This window comes from Adiantum capillus-veneris, chromosome 10 (genome assembly GCF_014529385.1).
Source record: "Adiantum capillus-veneris isolate H3 chromosome 10, ASM1452938v2, whole genome shotgun sequence".
Taxonomy (NCBI): domain Eukaryota; kingdom Viridiplantae; phylum Streptophyta; class Polypodiopsida; order Polypodiales; family Pteridaceae; genus Adiantum; species Adiantum capillus-veneris.
Window position 1 is genome coordinate 93,372,871 of NC_140940.1, and position 24,157 is coordinate 93,397,027.

At 44.0% G+C, this 24,157-nt stretch overlaps 1 protein-coding gene across 2 annotated transcripts in view; it reads left to right on the forward strand.

Annotated features, from left to right (window-relative positions):
* LOC147449251 (D-lactate dehydrogenase [cytochrome], mitochondrial-like) overlaps positions 1-24,157 on the forward strand; it is a 154,309-nt gene that overhangs the window by 26,069 nt on the left and 104,083 nt on the right. Inside the window, exons 2-4 of one of the 2 annotated variants that reach the window (XM_086521766.1) lie at positions 655-733; positions 838-941; positions 1,024-1,072. In XM_086521766.1, coding sequence (XP_086377892.1) covers positions 655-733; positions 838-941; positions 1,024-1,072 — 232 coding nt within the window. The remainder of the gene's footprint in view (positions 1-654; positions 734-837; positions 942-1,023; positions 1,073-24,157) is intronic. The other variant, XM_086521767.1, reaches the window with a different exon arrangement.

Here is a 24,157-nt window from a genome sequence, read left to right on the forward strand (position 1 = left end):
TGCAGGCTCAGCTCTCATCCTCTCCTCTGGTCCAGTGCCAGCATGCCAAATCACCAAGTTGTGTTACACCAATTATGGGACTAAGTTGATATTATTAACGAAGCAAGAAGTGTCGAAGGGGCGTGTCATAGGGGAAAGACATCTTGGGAAGGTTTCTTTGTCAGGAAAATTGAGAAGGTTCCTTTCTTTTTTATCAGATTTGTTCTAAATTTAATCCAACAATAGGATTTAACGTTCTGAATCATTTGGACTTTTCTTTTGGCTCATGAACGCAAAAAAACTTCTAATTGACATTGTAAATGTTATTCCTCTTGCATCTTCCATTATTCTGCCTTGTTGAGAGATGTTCTGTGGTTGCATGACTAAACCATTTGTGAAGCATGTTCAGAGTATGCAATCACAGAATATCTTTATTGCTGAAGTAACTTCCTTGCTTCTTTTGTTGGATGTGCTTTCTTTTGCGGTATATCGGCAGTTCCATGATGATCAATCCATTGGCATAGCATATTCAGGGAATGCAATTACGCAACCTTTCTTGCACACAATTCTTTGTAACATGTCTTTCTCTATTTTTGTCCTTGTCTGTACCCAAAAGAGGAATATATTCCCATTATCACAACACAATTTACTTATTGTGTTTCCTCTCTCATTCAGAGCGGAGTTCGTCCGGAAGGGTGATGGTCAACAATCTTTGCCACAATCTTTTATTAAAGAATTGGTTCATGCTTTGGATGTGAGCATATCTTTGTACCTGGCACACCATTACACCATTTTTGTTTCTTCAAAAACACATTTTTATATCAGTCTTCTCACTTTGTTGTTGCCATAGCCGTGTAGGAGGAGCGTGTTGTGTTAGACCAAGATGAAAGAGCCTCCCATGGAAAGCCCGTACACAGCTATCATATAGCTGACCAAATTCCTGACGTTATTGTTTATCCAAAGTGAGACAGATTGCACTCTTTTTTTTGGGGAGGGGAGGGGGAAATCGTCATCCTGACTTCTAAATCGAATTTTCCTTGACAGGACACAAGAAGAAATTGTGGAAGTGGTGAAATCTTGCAACAAATATAAGGTATGCATAAGGTTCTCAGAGCTTAGATTATTTGTTGTGCTTTGGTATAATTTGCAATGCTCATTGAAATCCAGCCAATGATAATGGCCTTTTCCTTTAGGTTAGAGTTGCATACATTATGAATCATGAAGTGCCAAGTGGGCCAAAATTGCGAGCCTCATGACCTACAAATTTTAAGAGCTACTGATCTTCCCACAAAGAGTGCACGAATGTTTCCAAAAGAGGATGTACCACAGATTTGTTATCAGATCTTCTACTTCACTCATTTACGCTCTTAAGATAAAGACTATGATGACTCAAGAGTGAAGCCTCAACAGAGAAGTACGTATTGATTGATCGCGTTTGTGATACAAGGGCTTCTTTGTATAGGAGCTGAACAATTATTATAAGCAGTTGTGATTTATCATGAGAAGGCAGGTCTTTTAGGCAAATAGACATGTTTCTCCCTCCTTGTGTGAGAAAGGTATGGAACCATCCTGTCATAGCTTTCAAATATGTGAAAACTTTAGGACAAAAAGCATTCAACTATAGTGACATAGGACGGAATCTTAAAAAGCAAGACAGGCTTGCAATCTCAAGTATTGATTGCCCTTGTAGTAAATCTGCCTTTTCTTCTTACGTAAATGGAGCTTTGGGTCATGTAGTTACTGCCGATTGTTCTATCCTTCCTTCGGATTCCTTGAAAAACCTTTTCTCAAGAGGTACTAAATATAGGCTCCCTTCTTCAAACGACTCTTGCCTTCTCAAAGCCATAGAAAAAGGAATTTCTAGTTTCGTAGTAAAGTTTGAGGAGTCTTTAGGAGCTCAAGGTATTTTTACCCATTGGAAGTCTGTAATCCTCAAGAAAGCTTCTTTGAAATTAGCATCTTGTTCTCGGAACGTTTCTTTAGGAAGGAATAGCTTATCTTCTTCTGATCGTGATGCTCTTAGGAAATTTCATCGTGATTTTGTAATCTCTTATGTAGATAAGTGCTCTAATAACTTTGTTGTTACGTGCAAAAAGTTCTATTTAGAATGCTTGTTAGGTGAAGTAAACTCTCAGACTTACAGTGATTGTGATCTTTCAATGCAAGAGGTTATCTCGAAACATCAAGACTTTTGTAAGTCTTTTGGTTTCAAGTGCCAGCCTAAATTACCTTTTTTATATACCGTTTGGAAGTTCCACAAGAACCCTATAAAGCCTAGATTTATAGCTGCTTCTTGTAACACCTCTTTGACCGAGGTTTCCAAATGGCTAAGTTATTGTTTCAAAGCCATTGTACTTAGCGTAAATGAATTGTGGAATAATATGCTAAAGGAAGTAGACGTACCTATCGATTCAAGTTGGATTTTAAATGATTCAGTAGGCGTGATTCCCGTTTTAAAGTTTTTGAACTCTTCAAGAAGCCTTAAGGAGAAATCTTCTCCTTTATGTCTCCAAACTTTTGACTTTACAACGTTATACACGAAGCTAAATTTGGAGGACCTTAAATTTAGAGTCAAGTCTCTTATTTCAAAAGTTTTTGCGTACAAGCTTGAGAAGGATAGGTACAAGGCATTGCTAGTAGAAAAGTCAGCCTTGAACTTTGACTTCTTATGGCTGAAAAATAAGAATGTAGATGTAGACAAAGGAAGAAAGAGATTCACCAGGATTGTAGATGACATTGACATCATATCTTGGTTAGATTTTCTTTTGGACAATTTATATATAACCATCGGCGACTCTCTTTTCAAGCAAACAATTGGTATCCCTATGGGCACCAATTGTGCTGTTTTTCTTGCTAATTTCTATCTTTTTACTTATGAGTTTGATTTTATGGAGCGTCTTGTCCTCGCTAACACTTGCCCAATATTTTTGCAGAAGTTATGCAATGTAAGACGCTTTGTAGATGATCTTTTTGTCCCTGACGTTCCTTCTTTTCAAGATTTTATGTACTTGAATTCGAGTTCTGTAGGCGGAGGAATTTATCCCAAGGAGTTTTGTGAACTTAACTGTACTACAAATAGTGATTGTTGTGCCTTTTTAGACCTTAAGATTTTTCAAACTCCCTTGGGATTAGAAGTAGATATCTATGATAAGCGCCTTGAACCAGAATATGCCAATCTAAAAATCATCCGCATGCCTCACATTTCTTCGAACATTTCTCTTTTAGCTAAGTACGGTGTCATTTGCTCTCAACTATTTAGATTTTCTCGTCTTTGTTCTAGTAAATCTACTTTTGTTGTTCAATCTTGCCATCTTATTTCTTTACTAGTTGAAAAAGGATACTCATTCAAAAGAATCATGAAAAAAGTTCGTTCATTTTTGCATCATAGTAAGTTTATTTTTAGTGTTTCTTCCTTTGGAATGTTCAAGATAATCAGTAGTAAATTCAATAGAAGTGGGGAGCTAAAAAGCCCACTTATTGTTTGACTTAATAACACCTTATGTTGTTGTTTTGATCTTTAGCGCTTCTAGTATTTTCACTATAGCTTGACAATCGCTAGCCTTTATCATGGCTGAGTATGCCCATCACCTCCGGAGGGTGATAGAAACTCAGCTTGTTGGTTTTGTAGAGTACGTTCAAAGCATGAATGGCCTCTATATAAACCTGCACCTACTCTTGGGCACTGACGACGTGAGTAGGGATGTCATAGCTGTTGTCCAAGCTATGCATGATAAAGGTGATAATCTTATTCTTCCTGTTTGGACAAGCAGTGAAGTTGAGATCACATATTGTCAAGTTTGGTTCTTTGCTCTTCGTAGGTTTGTAGTAGTATTCATTTTTCGATTTCATATTTAGCTTACCTGAGGACTTAAGAATGTGTTCCGTTATAAGTTGTTGTGTGAAGTTTGATTTCTAGGATTAAGTTTTTAAGATGTCTTATCCTTTTTTTCTTAAAGTTGAGTACTTGTTTTAAGCCAAGTAAGTCGCGTCAACTTATTTTACACATGTCTTTTCTAAGAAACTTTTTTAAGTTAATAATGTTTTGTTTTATCTAGTTTTGTTTCGTAGCAAACAAAGTGATTTAGTTTGTTTGTTTTTTTGTTTTTGTTTTTCTTTTCTTTTCATGTGTCCCTTGCTTTTATAGTTTTATGAGTGCTTTATTCCCTCTTATAATTCGTGAGTTCAGACTATTCTGAACTTATGAAGGTATATGTTTGTAGTGAATAGGTGCATCAGTTTGATATATTGCTGCAACCTTGAGCAAGTGCTGCATTTTTCGAGTGACGAGTCATATTGTAGTTTCCCTTACTAGTTACTCTTTAGGTCAGTAAAAATAATTTTAGTGGGTCATTCTAAAATCACAACCGGCTTGCTGTTGCTGCCCGCATCTCTTGTTTATAAGTGACACGGGGTGTCACTCGAGGGATCTACGGCGGGGAACGTACTCGGCAGGGCGAGGGGGCTTCAGGCCATCGGATCCACGCGACCAGAGGAGGCAAGTTTTTATATGCGCGCGCTCCCAATTCCGACACGAATGCATGATAGGTGGATTGGATGAGCTGCGGGAGTGTGTGGGAGGAGGTCGTGAGCTCGAGCAGTGGATGGGACGAAGGGCGCTCCATTCTTTTTATCCCACCAAGTCTAGATCAACGATGGGAGCAACTCGGGCCGTTGATCCCTCAAGTGCACCCCGTGTGCTTTATGAACGAGGCCCTGCATCCCCATCTCCATTGCTAACCCTCCCCTCCCTCCCCCATCCCCCCCCTACCGCCCGCTCCTCCTGCGCATTGCCTTCCCCCTCGCCCCAGCGCATGCTGCTCCCCCTGCACGGCCTATGCTCGCTCGCAGCGCGTTGCCACTTGCCTGCCCCTTGCCCATTGCCCACCCTGCGCACCCTGCCCACGGCCCGCAGCCACACCCTGCTCGCCTCCTTCCCCCCCACACCCTGTTCGCCTCCTTCTCGCACCCATTGCCCCTTCTCTCAATCAGCCCCCCCCCCCCCCCCCCCCCCCCTCTTTATTTGTTTTTGTTTTTCGCATGCTCTCCTCCTTTTGTCCATCGTCAGCACGCCAGTCGTGGGTCACTTCAGAAGGAGAACGACACTCTTCGCCTTTCTTTGCAGTTGGCCATCCGAGTGGCCCGAGCTCATTTCTGATAGTGGCGCTATGGTTTCAATCCAGCATCGGATATTCTTGTCAAGGAGGCAAACTTGCCTATTTCGGTCTGCTTCCTTGGCCTGCGGAGGGAGTACTTACTACTTCTTTCTAGGACTGGTTCCGAGATCAAGATAGTCTGGTGCACGCTAGTTTTAGTTGCAGCCAAGGTTGCCGGTGTGCCTTTAGTATGCCTTCTGGTTCATGACACCCACTCTCTCCCGAAGGTGGTCCTTCTACCCGGGGTGAGTGGGGGATGGTTACACCAGAGGGTGGAGTATTTGGGGCTCTCGAACCAGTGCTTCATTTGTGGGTAGATGGGCCACTTAGCAAAGGTCCTTCCTTGTAGGAGATCTCAATTCACAACGCATGCGCAACCTCTTAAGGCTGAGCATGCCCAGCAGACAGGTAACCAGGACACTTCACTCGACCCATCCCACACTCCTCTTCAGACACAGGGGATTGGACACATCTACAAGGAGACGATCTCTTGGTAGTGCTTTCGCTACGAGTCACATGGCTCGAGACGGACAACCCTACCTGAGGACGTCTCTTCTGGTCCAGACCTCTCCTTTTGTAGCAGTTCCTCGTGGTTTGACCAGCTTCGACATTCGCAGACGATGGGACTGCTTCAACCACAGCTTCACATGCTTCCTTGGTGACCCTTCTTCCGACTTGGAGAAAGCTTGATTTCGAGTCCACGTCCTCTTTCTAGCAGCCCGAGGCATCGAGGCTGTGGATACAGCGGTAGGTTTCTCCTTTCTGCTGTGCGACAGGGATCACACAGAGTGGACCTTGCACACAGTTTTTGATTGGCTCCAGGCCCAGGCTATTGAGTTCTCACACCACACAGGGGACCTAGGGGTGACAGATCTTGTAGAGACACTTTGGCCTCTGACAAAGTTTAGTGTGACGCTGTTGGGCAAAAGAAAAAGTGGGACACCTCTATAGCTTTACAGCCCAAGAGAATTAAAACTTCAACCTCATCACCAAAAAGTATGCCAAAACCACTCTTAGTAAACCTCAACTAAAATGCTTATGCTCCTTTGGGAATTGACGAGCACACGCCCACCCAAAGGACCATAGCACATAGGAGAAAAACCTTGTCAAAGCACGGATTTCTAGCACACGTCGACCAATGCATATGAAGACAAGGGCCTTCCTTTTCACAATTGAACATCACAAGCCCACAATTTCAACATCAATTTCACAATTCATAGATACATGGCCTCGCAATTGTGTGCACACAATTTGCCACTAGGCTGCCATAGCCATAACCTTGCAAATAACTAGTCATAACTTGAAGAGCACAACTCCAATTAGGGCACTTTAAAGCTTGGAAGAAAGCTTGAAAAATGATTGGCGAGAAGTTGAAGATGATCAAAATTGATTTTACACTTCGCTATGTGTAAAATTGACGTGAGCAAAGAGTTGTCTTGGTACGACTACATGTAAAGCAGGCAAGGTGAGGCCATCAAAAACCATCAAGGAGGCACAACGAGCTAAAACCTCCAAATTTTTGGAGTTTAACTGAACTTTTTTTAAGTTTGTACATGAGTTTTAGTTATATACAAGTCTCATTTCAAAAAACTCACTAACGGGCACATACAGTAACCCGACAACAGCTGGTGATACAATAGCGACTTGCACTGCATGTACCTGTGCTTGTAAAAGCAATTATAAAAACCCAAAAGAACATGTCCAATGTAACAAACTGCTGACGTGTCAAAGCCTAAAGAATGGAGCCAACTTGCAAATGCTGGCCGAGGGGCCTAAACCCTTAGAAGAACAAGTAACAGAAGAAGTCCTCCCAACTTATGGGGACCCCATCTCATGGGGCCCCAAGTGACATAAAGGATTAAAAGAAACAAGACCCGCACACGCAAAAACTGATGACGTGGTGGATTTTTAAAAATTGCGTTGGCATGACGACGTGGTAGGCTGTGCGGATTTTCGTGTTTTGCGTTGGTTGATGACGTGGTAGGTTGTACAGATTTCCGTGATTTACGTTGGTAGCTTTTTGGCTTTGCTTTTGGACCAGATGCTTTTGAGTTTTAAGGCTTTTCACTATAATTGCTTTTTAGGCCAAGGGCCTTTAAATATGAGGTTAGGGCTCATTCTCTAGCATGCTTCCTCGAGAAGGTGCAGAGTCTGGAGTACCGGCTTGTACTTTGATGATGCAATATAAAGAAATACCGAAAGGGATGCCAAGGTTTGGGGCCAATACTCTCTAGGGTGGAATTTCGCCACTCCGTGTGGCGTGTCGTCTCTCTTTCAGTTCAGTTGTTATTGAAGTGTTAAAAGTCTGTTCAGTCTGTTCTTTTCTATTGGCACGTGGTGCCCGTCTTGTGACAGTGGTATCAGAGCATCAGGCGTGTGCTTTTCTGAGAGCATACTGGTGCCACAAAAGAGTAGACAGAGCAAACTAGCGACATTTGGAATTTATTCGAGGTATCTTAGCCCTCCAACTTGGACTTATTAGCCACTCCCACCCGTACTTCATTGCGCATCGGGCGCACTCCTGTCTTCACTGCTCATGTCTTACAAGGCATAAGCCAATTAAGATCACTTGCAAGAGAAGGATCCAGATTTGTTTCAAGTCACTGTTTTTTGTCAGAAGCAGTGCCATGCAGATGTTGATGTCTACAGCTACCAAGTAGCATACTCCAAGTACTTGACAAGCTTTCAAGAAAAATTTTGCCCGAAGTTAAATGGTTTTTGACATCTTCCTTTGGAGTGCAACTTTTGGCAGAGTGGGGTATCTTGAAATGCTTGCCATGGAAACCCTAGCAGATTATAACTTGAAATTTCTCGACATCTCTCAGTAGATGTCTCTTCACGAGCAGATGACCTTGGAGGTCCGGTGCGATTGCTATCTTGGGACTACCATCGCCGCCAAAGAACATTGTTTGTCCAAGAGCTGATGGACCATGCTGTGCTTGGCTACAACCTTATGGGGAAAAAAAAAAACCTAACCCTAATTTTTGGTGCAGGTTTTAGGATGGAAAGTCGGTCGACTTTTTGAGCTCGGCTGAACCTAACCCTAATTTTTGGTGCAGGTTTTAGGATGGAAAGTTGATCGACTTTTCGAGCTCGGCTGATGTCGAGATTGCTTTTTAAGTTTCAAATCTGTTTGAGAACTTGTTTGGTGATCCTGTTTGAAATTTGTTTGAAATGGATGGTATCTGTTTTGAACCTGTTTTGGTGCCGATTTGAATTGTTTAACTCTGGTTTTAATACTGGTTTCAATGATTGGTGATTTTACTCCCGGGTGGAGTAGTGAGAATTTATGTTTGAGAATGCTTGTTCATACTCATGGCACGGACCCTTGTGGTTATTTGCGGGGAGAGTATTGAATGATTGAAAAGTGTTGTTTTTTTCTTTTTTTTACTCATGGCCCGGATCCTTGTGGTTATTTACGGGGGGAGTATTGTTGTTGTGACTCTTGGCCTGGACCTGGATAGTTATGCGGGAGGAGTATTGAGTAGTGGTGTCACCAGCGTGTGACTACTATCTATCCTTTTTGTTGATTTCTTTCTTATTATCTATTTACTTTCACTTTTTGGAAACACCCCTCGGGAAATCTAACTGCCCTGCATTGCATAGCTAGTGTGGAACTGTCCAGAGGGAGTCCAGGCCTGAGGGCAAGAGAGCACTAAGGTTGGACAAGGACTATGGTTAGCCAAGTGGGGTCATTGACTAGCCAAAGTGGAATCCTTTGCTACAGAGGCTACATTTCAGTTCTGGATGTGGCCGCAGTGTACAAAGAGGGTCGGATGACCTAGAAAGATACAATGGCAGCATCTCCTAAAATTTAGGGAACTGCTATTTTGGGACTTGAAAATGTCTTCGCGTCATTACGTGCAGTTTGACATGGGGATCATTTTGTTACTCTGTGGCCAAGTCAACAGAGGCTGCAGGTGAGATATTTTTAGACCCGAGGGTCTAAAGCGGGAAAATGCACAAATGAGTGACACTTGGCACTCTGAGGCCAGTTTACTACTTATAGAGAAGGCAAAAACGTGATTTATAGCTGGGAGGCTCATTTTGCAAGTCTCTGTCACAGGTTAAGAGCTATGGAGTGCTTGCTTTCCCTCCTATGTACAGTGCGGTGCCAGGAGTGATGCCCTGCACGCTACGCACTGCCCTCTCTCTCCCCTTTGGCAGTATGTTATGCCCCTCTAGTGGGCTCTTCATTTGACCAATGTACAGTTGTGTGGGTTCATGCGCGATTGCCGAGGCAAGAGCCTCTTGCACAGGTACTGGATTAGCTAGCACCTAATCCCCCCGCAGGTACAGGTGAATTCGGAGAGGTTTCACGCCAGAAATCTCGTCCGATTCAAAGGGCAAGTAGCCCTACAGGTGCGGGAGCTCGAGGACTTGCTAGGGATGCGACCGGCACGCGAAACGGAGCCCGAAACAGTGAATTACAGCCTGCTGTGTATTTTTGCAGGTTTAGGGTTTTGGCCCTAAACGGACCCTAATACCCCCAGGAGGTTCGGGGACGCAAGGGGACCGCTGTACAGGCGATCTGGAGCATTTTCAGGGCTGAAAACAGAGAATTCAGCGTGCTGCAGATTCTCGCCAGGTTTTGCAAAGTGCCCGTATGCGTCGGGAAAGTCGGTCAATGCGTGGGAATACTGACCGTGAAGGGTTCTAGTACAGTTATGCTGCCGAAATCAGGCTGGAACAGTGGAAATTCAGCCGAGTTTGTGCGGGGCAGCTTGTAGGGAACCACAGCGTTTATTCCCTCTTTTGAACAATAAAGAAATACCGAAAGGGGCGCCTAAGTTAGGGGCCAATCTGGTGTCCGTCTACTCATACAGGTGCAATCTAGTAGCCTGTATCCCTCTCCCCTTTGTTGTGTCTTGAAAGTACAGGTAAAATAGACGACTAATAATGGGTGAAAGCTAAATCAAGGTTTGAAGTAAAGTCTACCGCCCTTTTTGGATTGAACAGGCCGGTTTCATGGTTCCATCGACGGGATAAAATCACTTTTTCCCATAGAAGTGAGCCTTGGTCAGTTTTGGACTTGAACACACAGGGGATCATAGACCAGACACAGGGAATTGCAATTATGGCTGACAGACCAGATGATGTGACTGAAGAGGTTTCCTCTTCACAGGGTCAACAGACACATGAAGTGGGTGAGTCGTCAAGACCACCACAGACAGATGACGATATATTCAGGACCCAGTTGGCTACTGCTGTGGCTATGTTCACACAAGTAATGCAGAATCCGAGGTTTTTAGCCTTTCTGCAACCTCCTGTTCCGTCTCAGCAAGTTGGGTCACTGGATCATATTCAAAAGCCTGTTAAGGCTCGAGCACAGGTGATTCATACCGCACAGTCAATGGAAACACCTGTACACTTGACGGAGAATATGCAGTCTCCACAACTTATGCCTAAGGTGCAAGAACAGGTGGCTGAGATGCCAGTCTTTCAAGCTGTACCAGTTCAGCCCGCCACCTTTTAGCAGCCTATAGCTGGTTCTAATGGACAGGGAAGCAACCTACAGGCTATGCAACAGGTCTTCCCACCACCTTCAGGACACCTTGGCTATTTTGGAGGTGGATCGGTATTCCATAGCATGGCTGGTCATGCACCTGGAAATCAATTTTACACGCCAGGAACAGTGTTTGGGGGTGCTCAAACGATGATGCCTAACCCCATGTATGGTGTCACGGGCATGCTACCAGGTTTTCAGAGCACTCAGGGCCAATTTGGGATGCCACAGGCAAATTTTGGTATGGCTGGAATTACAAATCAGCAGCCAAATATGGCGTTTCCATGTCAAGTTAATAGCGGCCAAGGAACACAGATGAACCCTAATAGTGTTCCCATGTTTCAGTCACTTCCATATGACAATTTGACGCCGCTGGAGAGGCCAACTCCGTACAAAGAAGGTGGCAAAGGTGTGTCATTCACGACCTTTACAGGGTTTGATGACAGGAAGAAGGCTCTTTCATTCCTCCAGCAGTTTGACAAGGCCTATGCAGGGGGAAACTTTACAGAGGCTTCAAAGGTCCGCAAAGCAGCCACTTTCTTGACAGGGAATGCGGGACAATGGTGGACAACTTTATTGCTTCAAGGGCAAGCTCCGTCCACATGGATTTACTTCAAGCAGATTTTTGCAGCAGCATGGTTATCTGATGATTTCGAAGCAGATGTCATGACAGAATGGCACCAGCTTAATGCTGCCACTTGCAGAAATCTGGATGATTACAATCGGAAGTTTTGGAAAGCTCCTTCCAGTAACTTCCTATAGGTTTGTGCCATTGACAAAACAGATTGAAAAATACTGTTGTGGCCTACCTAAAGGATTGAGAAAGTACTGTACGAAGACAAAAGTCACTACTTTGACGCAGCTCATCGAGGTAGCAAACACTGGCAATGGTTTGCTCAAAGGAGAAGATTGTGAATTTAACACTGGCGTCAAGGCAGGATCAGGCAAGAAAAATTCAGCCAAGAAGCACGTTCCCAATGAGGCTCCTAAAGGGACTCAGGAGTCAGCCAACGCAGGGAAAGATACAGCTACGGCTGAATCAGAAAAGGGACCAGCAAAGAAATGGAAAAGACGTTTTCCTTGCAAGTCAGAAGAGCAAAAGAAGGTCCTGAGGACAGAGAACAAATGCTTTATATGTGAGCAGCCTGGCCACATTGCTTACAACTGTCCTATGTAGATGCTGAAGAATTTTACATCATGCCACTGGACGGATGTGATGTGTTGTTAGGTATTCCTTGGTTGTTTCGTGTACAGGGAATCCTGGATGCCTACAACAAAAAGATCACTGTACAGAGCAGGGGAAAGACTCACATTCTGGATGTAAAGCTTAAAGGGGAGTCTATTCCTACTGTATCAGCTTCTGCTATTACTTCTGTAATGAAAAAGCATCTTTCTGCGTACTTGGTTTTTGCACGTGAAGTGTCAGATTGTGATGAATCAAATTTATCTGTGCTAGATAAAGAAAGGTCAATGTTTTTACAACAGTACAGTGACTGTTTTTCCGATTCATTACCGTCTCAATTACCACCAGAGAGACCCGAGGACCATGCGATAGATTTGGTGCCAGGTAGTAGCCCACCAAATAAGCCTCCGTATAGGGTTAGTGCGGCTCAGCAGAAAGAGATAATAGGCCAAGTACAGGAGTTGTTAGAAAAGGGGCTGATTCAGCCTAGTTCATCTCCATTCTGTTCCCCAGTGTTGTTGGTGCAGAAAAAGGATGGCTCATGGCGTATGTGCATCGACTACCGTGCACTGAACAAGAATACCATCAAGAATAGGTTTCCTATACCTAGAATTGATGATATTATGGACAAATTAGAAGGAGCAGCTATGTTTAGCAGGATAGATCTAAAGAGTGGGTATCATCAGATCCGCATTAGATCAGAGGATGTGCACAAGACTGCTTTTAGAACGACGTTTGGCCTTTACGAATTTTTAGTGATGCCCTTTGGTCTCACAAATGCTCCTGCTACGTTCAATAGGATGATGGACAGAATTTTCCGTCCACACCAGCAGTTTGTTAGTACATTCTTTGATGACATGATAGTCTACTCAAAGAATGAAGAGGAGCATAGGCATCACTTGGCCATTGTGTTCAAAGAGCTACGCAGTCATAGGTTGCTCATCAATGCAAAGAAAAGTGAGTTTTTTCTGGAAGAGATTCACTTTCTGGGACACATTGTCTCAAAGGATGGTGTCAGAATGGATCCTGCAAAAGTTCAAGCGATCAAGTCATGGCCAAATTTGAAGACGGTGCATGATGTCCGAAGCTTTTTGGGACTATGCTCCTATTACAGAAGGTTTATCCGAAATTTCGCTGAGATTGCTTCACCTTTACATGCTCTTCAAAAGAAGGCAGTCACCTTTAGATGGACACAGAAAGAGATTTCAGCTTTTAATCTCTTAAAGGAAAAGATGACTTCGGATCCAGTCATTGTGTTGCCAGATCTTAGGAAGTCATTTGTGGTCCAGTGTGATGCCTGCGGTAGTGGCATTGGTGCAGTGCTAATGCAAGATGGCAGGGTAGTAGCCTATGAGAGCAGAATTTTGCAAGGGCCAGAGATGACCATGCAGGTCTATGAGAAAGAGTTACTGGCTGTGATTCATGCGCTCTTAAGTTGGAAACACTACCTGCTAGGTGCAGATTTCGTTGTCCAAACGGACCATCAGACCTTGCGATACTTCTTGACACAAACAAAGTTATCTGAGAAGCATATGCGATGGGCAAATATCTTGTCCATGTTCCATTTTCAGATTGTGCATGTGGAAGGCAAGAAGAACGTTGTGGCCGATGCCTTGTCAAGGAAGCCACAAATTTCAGCTGTGTCGATTCCTTATCATCATGAACTTGATGATATGAGAGAACAGTATGCAAATGATGAAGATTTTGCAAGGGTCTTCGAGCAACTAATGGATGGACAACGTCATGAACACTATCTTCTTAAAGACGGGTTCATGATGATGCATGGCAGATTGTGTGTCACAAAGCCATTGCGACGCAAAGTTATGGAAGAGAGTCATGTCCCACCGTATGCAGGGCATCGTGGTATCGATGCTACAGTTAAAGCGGTAGAGACATTCTTCTATTGGCCTACATTGAGAAGGGATGTGGATGCCTTTGTGCGAGAATGCCTAATATGCCAAAAGGTCAAGTTTGACAGGCAAAAGGCACCAGGGTTATTGCAACCACTACCTATTCCAGATAAACCATGGGAAAGTATTGCTATGGATTTTATCTTTGATCTTCCAAGAACGCAGACAGGAAATGATGGTATTTGGACCATTATTTGCAGATTCAGCAAACAGGCTCATTTTATTCCTGTCAGGAAGAAGATAAAGCCAGATCAGATGGCACGCTTGTTTATGAGCAATATTTTCAAGTATCATGGCATGCCACAGTCGATTGTTAGCGACCGTGATCCACGCATGACAAGTTTGTTCTGGAGAGGTTTGTTTGAGAATATGGGCACCACGCTCAAATTCTCTTCGTCATTTCATCCTCAAACAGATGGGCAGTCGGAAGAGGCAAATTCTACTGTCCTAGATCTGCTCAAGTGCTATGTGTCAGAGCATAAAGGAAAGTGGGAGCAGTATTTGCCATTGGTGGAGTATGCATACAATAATACAGTGCATTCATCAACTGGCAAGGCACCTTTTGAGATAGTTGAAGGTGGCAAGAAAGTTCCTCCCATACTGCATACAAAGGACAAGATATTTGAAGCAGATAAGTATGTTCAAGACATGGATGAAATGTACAAGAAGGTCAAAGTGGCCTTAGAAAGGACTCAGGCAAAGCAAAAGAAAGCAGCTGATCGTCACCGTCGTGAAGTGGTATATTCACTTGGTGATTGGGTGCTTCTACGGTTTGAAAAGGCAAGGTTAAAGAAGATGAAGGGCAAGGAAAGACTCTTTCCAAAGCTCAGCATGCGTTACTATGGGCCTTTTCAAGTATGCGACATAATCAGTGATGTTGCATATAGGCTGAAATTGCCTGACAGTTGGAAGATTCACAATGCGTTTCATGTGAGTCTTCTCAGACCCTATGTGGGTGATGTGCCAGAAGATATACCAGCTGAACATCAGCCGGAACTCGAGGAACTTGACGAGATCTTGCTCCCTGAACAGATTTTGGCACACAAAGAAAGGAAAGTGAAAGGCAAGGTTGCGAGGCGTTACTTGGTAAAGTTCAGAAACTATCCAACAATGGATGCTAAGTGGATGGAAGAAGGTGAACTTGCAGAGTCACCAACTGTGTTATCACTCTACCTGGAAGCCTTCGATTTGCAACCTACCTTGACCCCTTGAGTTTCAAAGCTACATGGATTGTCAGTGTGACAATGGCTTCTGAAACAAATGATGTACATGGTATTTAAAGTGAGCTCAAATGAAATACCTGTTACATGAATGTTAGAGCTGTACAGATTGTCAGTTTGGCAATTGCTCTTATGGAATGTCCAAAAGTTTGGTTAGTGCTATAGAAGTGAGTATTTCTTGTCAGTCTGTCAAGGATACAGTGATTGCTTCTATTAAAGAGTACATGTGTAACTGCATTCTTAAACTGTCGGTTTGGGTATGCTCGAAAGTGTTACGGGATCCAACGTGTACTATAAGACAGTGGCAAAATGTGCAGCTACCATTTTGTCATTGGAAAGTTAGTGACTCAAAGCAATGGCAGAGTGCGAAGCTACCACTATGTCATTGGGACAGGGTTCACACGCAGGCAATACATGAGTCGACGAGGTGTTGAATACACCAGGGTTGACAATGAGCATGTATGTGTCGTATATGTGTCGACAGGTGTTGAATACATCAGTGTTGACAGTAAGCATGTACGACATAGATGCAAACGAGGACGTTTGAGATTTCAAGAGGGGGGTATGTCACCAGCGTGTGACTACTATCTATCCTTTTTGTTGATTTCTTTCTTATTATCTATTTACTTTCACTTTTTGGAAACACCCCTCGGGAAATCTAACTGCCCTGCATTGCATAGCTAGTGTGGAACTGTCCAGAGGGAGTCCAGGCCTGAGGGCAAGAGAGCACTAAGGTTGGACAAGGACTATGGTTAGCCAAGTGGGGTCATTGACTAGCCAAAGTGGAATCCTTTGCTACAGAGGCTACATTTCAGTTCTGGATGTGGCCGCAGTGTACAAAGAGGGTCGGATGACCTAGAAAGATACAATGGCAGCATCTCCTAAAATTTAGGGAACTGCTATTTTGGGACTTGAAAATGTCTTCGCGTCATTACGTGCAGTTTGACATGGGGATCATTTTGTTACTCTGTGGCCAAGTCAACAGAGGCTGCAGGTGAGATATTTTTAGACCCGAGGGTCTAAAGCGGGAAAATGCACAAATGAGTGACACTTGGCACTCTGAGGCCAGTTTACTACTTATAGAGAAGGCAAAAACGTGATTTATAGCTGGGAGGCTCATTTTGCAAGTCTCTGTCACAGGTTAAGAGCTATGGAGTGCTTGCTTTCCCTCCTATGTACAGTGCGGTGCCAGGAGTGATGCCCTGCACGCTACGCACTGCCCTCTCTCTCCCCTTTGGCAGTATGTTATGCCCCTCTAGTGGGCTCTTCATTTGACCAATGTACAGTTGTGTGGGTTCATGCGCGATTGCCGAGGCAAGAGCCTCTTGCACAGGTACTGGATTAGCTAGCACCTAATCCCCCCGCAGGTACAGGTGAATTCGGAGAGGTTTCACGCCAGAAATCTCGTCCGATTCAAAGGGCAAGTAGCCCTACAGGTGCGGGAGCTCGAGGACTTGCTAGGGATGCGACCGGCACGCGAAACGGAGCCCGAAACAGTGAATTACAGCCTGCTGTGTATTTTTGCAGGTTTAGGGTTTTGGCCCTAAACGGACCCTAATACCCCCAGGAGGTTCGGGGACGCAAGGGGACCGCTGTACAGGCGATCTGGAGCATTTTCAGGGCTGAAAACAGAGAATTCAGCGTGCTGCAGATTCTCGCCAGGTTTTGCAAAGTGCCCGTATGCGTCGGGAAAGTCGGTCAATGCGTGGGAATACTGACCGTGAAGGGTTCTAGTACAGTTATGCTGCCGAAATCAGGCTGGAACAGTGGAAATTCAGCCGAGTTTGTGCGGGGCAGCTTGTAGGGAACCACAGCGTTTATTCCCTCTTTTGAACAATAAAGAAATACCGAAAGGGGCGCCTAAGTTAGGGGCCAATCTGGTGTCCGTCTACTCATACAGGTGCAATCTAGCAGCCTGTATCCCTCTCCCCTTTGTTGTGTCTTGAAAGTACAGGTAAAATAGACGACTAATAATGGGTGAAAGCTAAATCAAGGTTTGAAGTAAAGTCTACCGCCCTTTTTGGATTGAACAGGCCGGTTTCAAGTGGTTACTCTGAGCACCTCCAAACAGTGCAGGCTGCAGTATGGGGGGCGTTTGGTTTAAAAGGCCTCTATATCTCCCGGCCCGGACCTTTTTAGGTTATGCGGGAGGAGTGTTCATCGGCGACTTTATGTTTCTATGTCTTGTAACATGCATGTGTGAGCATTTGTGTTGCATTGTGATGTGTTGAATTATTGAATATTCCTAATTGGATGAGATTGCCTTGGTATGTAATTTTTTAGTGCATCAAGACACCCGCGGAAGATCAGTACGGTCTGGGTGTGATGGCTAATTTTACTACGTCAGAATATCAAGAGTTCCGATCTGGACGAAAGGAGAAGCTAACTCCTTGATCAAAAGAGCAGAAAGGAGAAGCTAACTCCTTGATAAAAAGAGCAAATTGATTGTCCCTCGGAATGACCCTCGGAAATTTTTGAGCTAACTTGAGTTGTTTTGCAGATATGCTGTAATCGCGGACGATTACTCTCTTTCAAGAAGGGGAGATGTAACAAACTGTTGACGTGTCAAGGCTAAAGAATGGAGCCAACTTGCAGATGATGACAGAGGGGCCTAAACCCTAAGAACAAGTAACAGAAGAAGTCCTCCCAACTTATGGGGACCCCATCTGATGGGGCCCCAAGTGACATGAAGGATTAAAATAAAGCAGGACCCGCACACACGCAAAATCTAATGACGTGGCATATTTTCGAAAATTGCACTGGCATGATGACGTGGCAGGTTGTAGGATTTCCACGTTTTGCGTTGGCTAATGACGTGGTAGGTTGTACGGATTTCCGTGATTTACGTTGGCAGGTTTTTGGCTTTGCTTTTGGAACAGATGCTTTTGAGTTTGAAGGCTTTTCAGTGTAATTGCTTTTTAGGCTAAGGGCCTTTAAATATGAGGTTAGGGCTCATTCTCTGGCATGCTTCCTGGAGAAGGTGCAGAGTCTGGAGTACTGGCTTGTACTTTGATGATGCAATATAAAGAAATGCTGAAAGGGGCGCCAAGGTTTGGGGCCAATACTCTCTGGGGTGGAATCTCGCCACTCCGTGTCGCGTGTCGTCTCTCTCTTTCAGTTCAGTTGTTATTGAAGTGTTAAAAGTCTGTTCAGTCTGTTCTTTTCTATTGGCACGTGGTGCCCGTCTTGTGACATCCAAACACTCTAATGAGAGTCTATCTGAAACCCATATGTACAATTTTTACAAAAAAGGGGGTTCTCAAAATGCGCGCAACATAGTTTGCCAACCCCCAGTCTGCTAGAGCATTCATGCTCAGCAGTAGCATAAACATGTTGTCCACCTGGATCAAAGGGCCATATAACATAAACATAAAACACATAAAAATGCTTCAGCCATCTCAATTTCCCCACTCCCAATATCAAAGCAAAGACCATATGTAGAATCTAAATCCTCTTTATGCATAAAGTACTCTCAATAGATACCACGCAAAGAGACCCTTTCAGTACTATAGCATGCAAAGAAGCCTTTAACATCTCATCCAAAAGGTCTTCAATGTTTGCTTCAAACATTTTCATATCCTCATGCATATCCATCTCATTCTTTCCACTCTTCACCAAGCATGCATCCACCACTCGACCGCACCATGCTTGATAGGTAAGCTACCTTTTATACATAACTTAGGCTCCTTATGTCACGTGACACATCCCAACCCTATGTGTCCGTGGACAAGCTACACCACAGCAGGGTTCAGTCAGTTCAGTCAAGTCTAGATTAGCAGTGATCTGGCACTTTTGTGAGTCTATTCGTAGACCGTGCATGCCCAGTCACTTAGCACTAAGCATAGATGCATATCCTCCGGTTGCACACAGCATGATCATCGGAATTCCCATCAGAATCCATTAGCATCAGTTAGGGAAATTTTCCAGTGCATTTAGCCTATTTTCTCTATTTTTGGTTATTTTCACTTAGTATTTTTAAGTGACTTTCCAACAAAAGTAGGTAGGGCAATTTTGCTAAGTTAATATATAAGCAAACCCAAGTTAGCACTTTTTGGCAGAAGAGGTAGCAGGAGCACCTTGCTCAACAGGCAACTTCTCAGCAAGACCAACCCCCGCGACCGACTCTGGCGTTTTCTCCACAGAAGACCTAGCGTTTTTGCATCAGATCAGCCTTGGCGATTGTGCACAGCAGATCAGCCCCGGCGTCATCACGACACAGCAGATCAGCCTAGCATTTTTGCATTTGCAAACCCCGACGACAGAAGGACCAATTTCAGCCCCTGGCGTTTTTGGATTTCAGCAGCAAGTTAAGACCGGCATTATTCACCTAAAGTGTAGCAGATTCAGCCCGTAAAGACCATCAGTTTTCAGCCCTAAGAAACCTCATTTTTCAGCCAAGAAAACGCAGCCAAAACAGTCATTTTCAGCCACCGAAACAGTCCCGAAATTCAGCGATTAGAAGATCTCAGATTTCAGCCGTCGTCGTCGTCGTCGTCATCGTCATCGTCGTCGTCGTTGTCATTGGCATAGACCAAGTTGCATAGTCCATTGCATACGCATTGTACACCTTTGTGCAATCAAAGAATAGACCACTCTCGCCGACGAGAGTGGGGCCTTCGAAGGAGGGTTTTACAACCCCTCGGTGTCGTATCTCTTCTCTCTCCTTCTCTTAGTCTCATTCACTTGCACGCACAACATCCACCCACTTTGTTCGTGACCACAACACTCTACAAGACGGAAAGCACTCTTTTTCCCCAAAGAACTAAAAGGAACCTTGAGCAATAAAGATCACTAATCTTGAGCAGCGTAACCGCGAAACGTTTCAGACCCGAAACGTTTCACCCCGAAACGGGGGCGTTTCACCCGAAACGTTTCACCCAAGAGAGAGGCCTCAAGTGAAACGTTTGACCGAAACGCCGATTTTATGTATATATAAAATTATATACATACATAATAGGTGTGCAAGAGAGAGAGAGAGATGATAATGCAAACAAATTCAATGACAATTGACATCTACTCTAGTTTCTAAGATATCATTGATCAGACAGTTACATTCTAAGCAAAATTTAAAGCGGAAGCTGCGGAACATTCAACAAACTGAAAATGAACAAAATTCAGAGTGACAAGAGACTACATCTACTTGCACACTTAAGTTTCATCGAACATTACAAGTAGAAGTTAGAACTTAACAAAACAATGGACTGAATAGCGAACACATAGAATGACGAGAACATATGTCGAATCTGCATGTAAATAAGATGAAACTCGACAAACTACATTGCTCAACTTACAAGACAATAAAGAGTAAAGCTTGGAGTGATCGAGTCAAAGGCTAAAGCCCATATGGCATACACAAAAAAAATGTCCATGACAAAATGATAAAATATCATAACAAAATACGCAAAGCTGAGCGCTCGTGAGTCGCTACTCTAGACTCAAAAAGAGACTACTGAGATCCATCTGATTGACTCCCCTCATCACTCTCACACTCTGAAGGAGTCGGAGTAAGTCGCCTGGTAGTAGAAGTAAGCTCTGCAACACGGTGTCTGGGTCTGGACCTCCGTGCTCGGGTAGCTCTCTAAGGCCGAGCACTAGTAGTAGCAATCGTGGTCTCCCCACGTAGGTGATGTGTAGTCGAACGAGTCTGTCAAGAGAACCTCATCATGCTGCAGCTCTATGCTTTGATTATCAAGTGACACAAAAATCAAAATAAGAAACATACTAGTAATGCTTATGCCAGCTCTTGACACATCAATGGCTCTCAAAAATGTTGTGCCAGTACAACAAGACACGAGAATATTGAGCAAGTGACGCTTTTGCACATCTTTCCAGCCATCTGATATGATAGTGCATCCATATACTGCCCAAGATTCTCTATGGCCCTGCAGTTGCTCATGCACCATGTCTACTTGACGTGTCAGTCTACTAGTACGAAGAGCCTCAGATCTGGTTGGAGTGATGGGCGCCCCCGCAGCTGCAGCGGCTGAGACAGCATTCACAAATCTTTTGTAGGCCCCTATGCGTGCACCATGGAATGCAATGTTGCATTGGTAGAAAAAATGCTCCTCGGCAATCTCCGCCGCCTTCTTCAAGCTAGGAGCCCAAACATCATGCAGTGTAGAAGAGCGTGCCGATGTGCGAGCCCTCTTCCTACCGGTACCTATTCCAAGTTGCCCCACTTCGTGCTGGGAAGGAGCTGCCTGTGTGGTGCTAATAGGAGCAGCATGGCTCCTGTCCACATCTTGAGTGCTAGCACATGTAGCATCTCCTGCATTGCTATCCTCCACACTAGCAGAAACATTTGGAGCACGACGGATAGGAGGGATATTTGAAGTCGAGGCTCCTGGCGTACTAGAAGCAGCAGCCGCCATAGGCAAGGGATGGTGAGAAGCAGTGAATTTAGCCTTTTCATCTTGGACTTTCTGTAAGAGGGCCTCTTCACCTATTGAGGCTTCAAGATTGGGCATGACACTACTTATTTAGTTTGCCCGCTCACCCCCAAAAGCAAGCCATAACTCTTCAGAGACACATTTGCATGCATCTCTCCCTTTGCTTCTGATCCAAGCATAATGGGCTTTCAAGCGGGTAACACCACCTGTAAGTACATCCCCACAAAGTTTACATATAACCCTGCGAGAGCTAGATTTATGGTATTTGGATATAAAAATTGTAGACTCCCATGGATCCCACTCAATCACTGGCTGTCTGCCCTGTGAAGATCCTCCTCTCACCATGATTCCAAGCCCTGCAATACACACACACGAAAAATTCAGCCGTTAAACTTTTTGACTCTTGAGCCATTCACACTTGCGCAGCACTAATGCACACAATTTCACAAAGCATGCTGCTCAGTGCTGTCTGCATGTGCATTGTGTACACGCGTGTGGCACATGTCAATGATGTCATGACTCATGAGTCATGACTCCTGATGAGGTCATTCGAGAGTCGACGACTCGACGTTGGTGCCATTGTCTTGATCAAATTGCACGCGCACAGTGCACACAATTTACAAATCCCTTGCAGATTGCACTTGTGACGGAAATTCCACTTCTCTCTCTCTCTCTCTCTCTCTCTCTCTCACACACACACACACACACACACACACACACACACACATATTGTATACACACATGTGCAATTTGCAAATTGCACTTGTAAGTTGCGACGAAAATTGCACTTCTCGACTCTCTCTCTCTCTCTCTCTCTCTCTCTCTTTCTCTCTCTCAAGATTCAGCACATGTGACAGTAGACATTGAAATGTCTACTGTCACATGTGCTGAATCTTGAGAGAGAGAGAGAGAGAGAGTTACCAATTCGTTGAAGCTTGAGAGAGAGTCGGGTCTGTTACTTGCAGACAGGAGAGTCCTCAGTCGAGTAGCATGTGTGAGCTCGCAGAGAGAAGCGGGCAGATTAATTTGAGTCTAAATTAAACGTTAGCAGCCGAAACGGCCTTCTGAAAAGTTCCCAAAGCGTGAAAAGTTTGTTCGCCTAAAAACCCCCAAATTTTTAAAAAATGTTTCACCTGGGGCGTTTCATCGTGCAAGTGAAACGTTTCGCCCGTTTCAGGCGTTTCGCGTTTCACCCTTCGTGAAACGCGTTTCGCGGTTACGCTGATCTTGAGAAAATACAACATTCATTCCGCTGCACCTAACACCTTAACAAGAGGATCAAGCAAGGTAGCATCAACCATATTCACACGAGGCATATAGAAAGAGCAGCTGTCACAAAGTGATGACGTGGCTACCGACAACAAAAACCCTAATTTCTGCCAGAAACCCTAAAATTCTTGCAAACCCTAGTTTATGCCAGAAATCCTAATTTTCGAAAATCGCGGAGGTGGATTTTTTTTGTTTTTTTTTGAGCGACGCAAATCTCACCTTTTGCTCTACTCTTGGCGAGAGAGAGAGAGAGAGAGAGAGAGAGAGAGAGAGAGAGAGAGAGAGAGAGAGAGAGAGAGAGAGAGAGAGAGAGAGAGAGAGAGAGAAGGATTACTTGTTTTTTAAATATAAAGCCATACGGAGAGAGCTTGTGAGAGAGAACACTTGCTTTTGATTTTGAAAGATTTTGGGGCTCTGCTTTTGGACATCCCTTGTAACTTTAAATAAGTGGTTTGGGCATTCACTTCTCAGAGCATCTGGACGCAGAGTCTGAGAGTGAAACCCGACCCACTCTCTTGTACTTTGAATTGATGAATACAAAAAGAAATACCGAAAAGGGCGCCAGTCTTTGGGGCCAATATCTCTAGGCACGGAACTCCGCCCGGCCAGTGCAAATCTATTGTGATCTGTGAATTGTTTGAAGTGGTTATTTGGTGCTGTCGCGATTGATTCTTGACTTGGAGTGTCCAAGTCTGTTACAGCATCTCCATCATTTTTTATATCCTCTAAAACCTCAATATTCTCTTTATTAATCAAGGGATGGCCACATACATCACTACAAATGCAGTCACAAGAGTCCTCATGGACAATGTCCACATCAACAAGGTCCACAATAACATGCTCAATAGCATCATCATTTATTGGAAAAGACTCAACAATAGCATGCATTTAAGAGAGCTCTTCATTCATATCATTCACTTTCATATAAGTATCCTCATTGACTTGCAAATCATTCTCAACGACTTCACATAAAGGAGAGGGATACTGAACATCCACTTTCACACCACCCACATGCTCATCCTTCAAATTGGATACATCAACAATGGCATCCACAACTTTATTCTCATCATGATCATTCTTTAATACTTCAATAATTGCATCCTTTTCCTTAATATTAACTTTCACATTGGTAGAAACATCATCTTTTGCATGTGAAACACCATTCAATGGCATAAACAAGGAGGATGGCATGATGGGTACATTCATGTTAGTGTCTTTCTCCTCATTATATGCTTTCCGCTCTTTCCCAAGAGAACCATCGTGATACAATATTACATTAGAGGCTTTCTTTGTATCCACATCAATGCATAGAGAAACCTTTGGCTCCATATCACCTTGCAATCCAAGCTCTCTCAATCTCTCTATCTTCCATTCCTTATGCTTTACAATCCTTACTTCATCCTCAAATGTAAGTGGCCTTCTAAGCTCAACCTTTAACTTCAAACCAGCCCTCAAACTTTGCATGAACATACACTTCTTAAGCATAAGAGGAGAAACATCATTGCCCAAAGCAACACACCATCTTCTCCACAAAGCATTGAACTCCTT